We start from the raw sequence: 4,739 nt of genomic DNA on the forward strand, positions 1-4,739 counted from the left end.
GTGAAATACGGCACCAATTCGATCGAAACTGGCCGCCTTTCTTCCGGCGCCCTGCCAGCTCAGAGATCGCCATCGTTTTAATCCGTTGCAATCGCCCTTTTTATTTGTTCTACGCGCTCCACACGCGAATCTCTGCGTGTCACCGGCCGAGTCGCTCCACCGCAGGTGCGGCAGCGCCGCCCTTCTTGCTGTCGTCCGCTGCTCTGCTGCTAGCAAGCCCCTAGGGCGTGCATAGTCCAATGATCGCCTTGCCACTGCGAATCAACGCCGCCGCACCGCGGCACAGCCTAAACCAGCAACCGCTGCGCCCGCCTTTGCTGAGCGTTACCGGCAGCTCACACACGTCGCCGCCCTGCTATGGTGCCTTGCCGTGCACTCCTAGGCGGGGAAACAGCCCCGCCGCCGGCCTGGGAAGGGTGCTTATTGTGCTGCCCAATGGGGGCCCTTCCTTGAGAGGTGTTGAAAGGCTGGGCTGCCCCAGGACGCCTTTCGCGTCTGCAGGCTTGATCACAGCCCGCTGCGACCCAGCGCTGGGCTGCCGCCTCCTCCTGACCTGGCAGTACCGGTCCCTGCCCTTGCGTGCAGGTTCTGCCGCTCCCAATGGCTTGCACTCTGGCCTGCACTGCCGCGCTGTCGGCCCCCAGCAGCACCACCCGCGCCCCGCGGACCCTGGCAGCCACGGCGGCCCTCCCGCAGCGCCGGCGGCGGCAGCAGCGCCGCCTGGCGGTGCGCGCCGCGGCGCAGCCCGAGCCCGACAGCCCCGCCAGCGCGGTGCAGGACTTTGCGCGCAACGCGGAGCGGGTGTTGTCCCGCTACGACTTCCTGTCTGCCGGCATGGGAGCCATGCTGGTCACCGGCTTCTGCGTGGCGCGTGGCCAGGACCTGGGCACGGCGCTGTGGATCACCGCCGCCGCCACCGTGGGTGAGTCGTGCGGGGCGCCTGCTGCTGCTGCTGCTGCTGTGAAACCTGCTCATCTGTGCGTGCAGTTGCCGCAGCGGCTGAATCCTGTGCTGGCGCTGCCCCGCTCCTCTCCCCTGCAGTGGCCATCTTGGTGAACGACGTGCTGCCTGAGGAGCGCTGAGCGCTGTGCCCATTCAAGCGCCATTCCTTCCTGCGCATTTGTTTAATTGCCGCTTGGAGTTCATTTTGCACAGGGCGCTGTGGCCAAGCGAGCCGTGGCTGAGCGAGCGCTGCCTGGACGGCCCCCGCCTCCAATCCTACCCTGCCGTGCCCCGACATTACGTTGTGCCGGCGGACTGAGACTGAATCCCTCACCTGGCCTCAGAATCTTTGCCTCTTTTCATGCCCGCTTCTGTGGTGAAAATCCTGCCATCACCTGACTTTTGTTGCCTTGCAACGGCGACCCATTTTTTTTTGTCCCCCATCTCCCGATGTATGTGTGCCCTTGTCGGTCCCTCCTGTTCCATGAAAGTACTCTACTCTGGCCCGCTGCACTCTGGCACGAGCCTTTTACTCGTGCAATTCAATGGCTATATATCTGTGTCAACAAGCATGCTTGCGTTACGTACGTCCTTCACGCCTGGACTTGCCGCATTTTTTTGCGAGCCTTGAATGTTTTCAACAAATGCACCTGCTGAGCAAAAAGCTGAGCCCCTTGTAGATAGCGCTGGTAGATAGCGCTGGCGGCAGCTCTGAGCCCTTGTTAGCGCTGCCCAATGTAAAGCTGACGCAAAACTGGTGGTGGTGGGTGAGGTGGGATTGCAGTTGGGGAGGTTTACAGGCAAACTGATTGATGCCAACCAACGGGTGCCGCCTCCAGCGGCCGATGGGAAGGGGGTGTGGAAAACAGCATTGATGTCAAGAACGAGTGTCAGAGCAGAGCAGCGAGAAGCGGAAGCAAAGGAAATAGAAGAGCAGGCGGGCAAGCGTCGAGGGAGCAGGCACCTCGGCGCCGCGTCAAGGGCCTAGGCCCGTGCCGGCGTGTGCTCGCTCCCGACCGTGTGTGCCCACCCTCAACCTGCTTCTTGCTCCTCTGGCGCTCCCCGCAGGTAGAGGACGTTGTTACACCTGCAGCCAGAACAACCAGCCGGAGCAAGGCGGGTCAGTAGGGCTAGAGGATGTGCATGCAGCTGGCCCTCCCACGAGCCGGTCCGCAGCGAGCGGTGCTGTGAAGCGCTGGCGCACCACAGGCATCCGCACCAATGCGACGCAAACTTCAGTGCTGGCGTGCCCCACCGGATAGCAAGCATGCGACCCACCGACTGCGGGAAAATGCAGCCCACAGACCCTCAACACTGCCTCCGCCTGCCCGCCTCCCCCCCGGCATGCGCGCACCTAATGAGCACCTCGCCCAGGTTGCCCGTGAACTGGCCGTCGATGTACTCCTCGGTGCTGGCCAGCTGCAGGTTCATGTAGCTGTCCACAGACACAAGGTAGCCTGCAACGGGCAGGGAGGGCGGCAGGGAGGGCAGCAGTGCAGGCATGGGTGGGAGCCAAGGCAATGCACGGCTGTTGGACCAACTAAATGCGGAAGGAGCAAGGCTTGAACACGCTGTGCAGCAGCAAAACAAGTCCAGCCACCAGGCGAGGCTCCAGCCAAAGCTGAAAGCAGTCCGCTGGCGGGCGGGCGGGCGGAGCGCCTGCAGACCTGCCTTCGCGCTTGCTGCCAACCGGCTTGCCGCCCAATGCAACAGCCCCAGCATCCCATTCAGAGGTGCTGCAAGGCAGCAGGGGAGGCAGCCCCCAGGCCCGCCATCCCTGCGCACCCTTGTACTCCATCCCCCACTTCAGCTTCACGATGACCTGCTTGCCCGTGAGATCGTTCAGAAACGGCTTGGGATTGACGGGCACAGTCTGCACAGCGGGCGGGCGCGGCCATCAGTGGCGCTCACGCTGCTAGCAGGCCCTGCAGCGCTTGCACGCAGATGTAGGGGTCCGGAGGGCCGCGATGCAGGTCCTCACCGCCGCCATTATGCCGCGCCACTAGCTCCCCACTGCCTGAAACGCCGCCGCTCACACAGCCGCCGCTTGCAAGCCGCAATGACGATCTGGGAGAGGCAAGAGGGGTGGCAAGCACGTCTGCAAGTTCGCCTGGCCAGGCAGGGCCAGCCTGGCGAAGTGTCCAGCTGGATGAAAGCCCTGAAGTGCACAGGCGCTTCAGGACATCCACCTGCATCGCCCTGGCATCTCGCCGTGCGGGATCGCAGCGTCCAAGGGGTGGATCGCACACAGTTGGGTGAAGGCAAAGCCCTGCAAGTCAACGCCTCGCGCTCCCAGCGCCCACAGGAGGCTGGTCAGCATGTTGGAACGCATAGCGAGCTTGACTCCGCGCGCCAAGGTGCGGAGCGCTGGAGTCCAGCCTCAATTGAGGCGGGGCGCGAGGCGGCGCTAGGGCGACAGCGGCGACCGCCGCTAGAGTTGGTGTCTTCTGTGGCAGGGCAAGTTTCAGAGTGGGATGCGGAAGGTTGGAGAGGGAGTGAGGAGCCTCATCGATCCAGGCAACACCCTGCCCCACCTGCCTCCACCGCAGGAGGTCCTGGAGTCGGCTGCCTCGGCGCGCACCTCCATCGATGCCGGCGGCGGCCCGGGGCCCCACCTGGTCCCTTCGGATCGGGTCCTCAAGCTGTGGCGCACCGCGCAGGCCGTGTGCTTCGACATTGACTGTGAGCTTGACATGAAGCCGCATGGCACGGGCTGGGCATGGAGGAGTGGCAGCTGCGTTGCGCCACATCACTCGTCACGCGATGCCCCCCCTCTCTGTTTGCTGCCTGCCCGGCTGCTCGGCCCGTCTGTGGCCGCGCAGGCACCGTGGCCAAGAATGACCAGCTGGATCTGTTGGCCGATTTCATGGGCGTGGGGGAGCAGGTGGCCGCCATCACAAACTCGGTGCGTCGCGGGAGATTGACCCCACGGGAAGGGGCATACGCACAGGCGGGGCTGAAGGCCGTCGGATGAGCAGCACAGAACATGCTGAAAGGGCCTAGATGGACTGGGATGCCGCCAGCCACCAGCCGCCCTCTGCAGGGACTTGGCTTGCAAGCAAGCCTCTCCCAGCAGCGCCCCCTCGCCTCTGTCTGCCATCTCATGCCCGCCGCCTGCCTGCTCCTTCCTTGCCGCCTTCAGGCCATGGATGGCAGCATGAGCCTGGAGGAGGCGCTGGAGCAGCGGCTGGCAGTCATCAACTGCACTCCAGCAGACATTCAGGGCTTCCTCAAGGCCCACCCCGCCGAGAGCCGCCTGACGCCGGTGAGCAGGACGGCTGGTGGTGGGGCCCTGCTGAGCAGCCCGCGCCCTCATTGCCTGCCCCAACTCCTCTGGCTCTGTGGCGCTGCGGCAGCAGGTTGTGCGTGCAGCACCCCCGCCCATACATGCATGCACCCCCACCCCCCGCTGGTGCCTGCAGGGAGCCAAGGAGCTCATTCAGCAGCTGCAGCGTCGCGGTGTGGCGGTGTACCTCATCAGGTGGGCGTGTGTGGGTGGGCAGGCGGGGCCTGCCAGCAGGCAGCCAAGCCAGCGGCGCAACTGTGCCAGCTCTCTTCCTGGCTGGCTTGCCTGATGCGGCAGCGGCAGCGGCAGCCTGCGCTTGTTAACAGCCCTTGCCCCAAGCCGCCCCCTGCTCCTGCAGCGGCGGCTTCCGCGAGCTGTGCTTGCCCATTGTGCGGGCGCTGGGCGTGCCGCCCAAGAACCTGTTTGCCAACCGCATGAACTGGCAGGTTGATGACGACACGGGTGAGGGCCAAAGCGTTGGGATGGAGGGGGGGGGGGGGGGGGGGGGGCC

The 4,739-nt window shown here is 64.9% G+C and overlaps 4 protein-coding genes across 4 annotated transcripts in view; 2 read left to right on the forward strand and 2 right to left on the reverse strand.

The window, feature by feature from the left end:
• The window catches only part of CHLNCDRAFT_133986 (hypothetical protein), a gene marked incomplete at both ends in the record, with an annotated part of 2,200 nt that extends 2,127 nt beyond the window's left edge, over positions 1-73 (reverse strand). The window contains one exon of the mRNA XM_005847740.1: positions 30-73. Coding sequence (XP_005847802.1) covers positions 30-73 — 44 coding nt within the window. The remainder of the gene's footprint in view (positions 1-29) is intronic.
• Positions 74-600: 527 nt separating this feature from the next.
• CHLNCDRAFT_133987 (expressed protein) lies at positions 601-1,082 on the forward strand (the record flags this gene model as incomplete). The annotated part of the gene is made up of 2 exons (XM_005847580.1): positions 601-922; positions 1,042-1,082. 2 exons carry the CDS (start codon positions 601-603, stop codon positions 1,080-1,082), a joined length of 363 nt encoding a protein of 120 aa, XP_005847642.1.
• An 892-nt stretch (positions 1,083-1,974) lies between these two features.
• Positions 1,975-2,815, reverse strand: CHLNCDRAFT_23084 (hypothetical protein; the record flags this gene model as incomplete). The annotated part of the gene is made up of 3 exons (XM_005847741.1): positions 1,975-2,029; positions 2,297-2,399; positions 2,728-2,815. Coding segments are annotated over 3 exons (246 nt in total), but the record flags the coding sequence as incomplete, so codon positions are not given.
• Positions 2,816-3,416: 601 nt separating this feature from the next.
• Positions 3,417-4,739, forward strand: part of GPD1 (hypothetical protein) — a gene marked incomplete at both ends in the record, with an annotated part of 4,949 nt that continues 3,626 nt past the window's right edge. Inside the window, 5 exons of the mRNA XM_005847581.1 lie at positions 3,417-3,624; positions 3,765-3,847; positions 4,085-4,207; positions 4,365-4,423; positions 4,587-4,690. Of these exons, the coding sequence (XP_005847643.1) occupies positions 3,417-3,624; positions 3,765-3,847; positions 4,085-4,207; positions 4,365-4,423; positions 4,587-4,690 (577 nt within the window). The remainder of the gene's footprint in view (positions 3,625-3,764; positions 3,848-4,084; positions 4,208-4,364; positions 4,424-4,586; positions 4,691-4,739) is intronic.

This window comes from Chlorella variabilis (assembly GCF_000147415.1).
Source record: "Chlorella variabilis unplaced genomic scaffold CHLNCscaffold_10, whole genome shotgun sequence".
Lineage (NCBI taxonomy): Eukaryota > Viridiplantae > Chlorophyta > Trebouxiophyceae > Chlorellales > Chlorellaceae > Chlorella > Chlorella variabilis.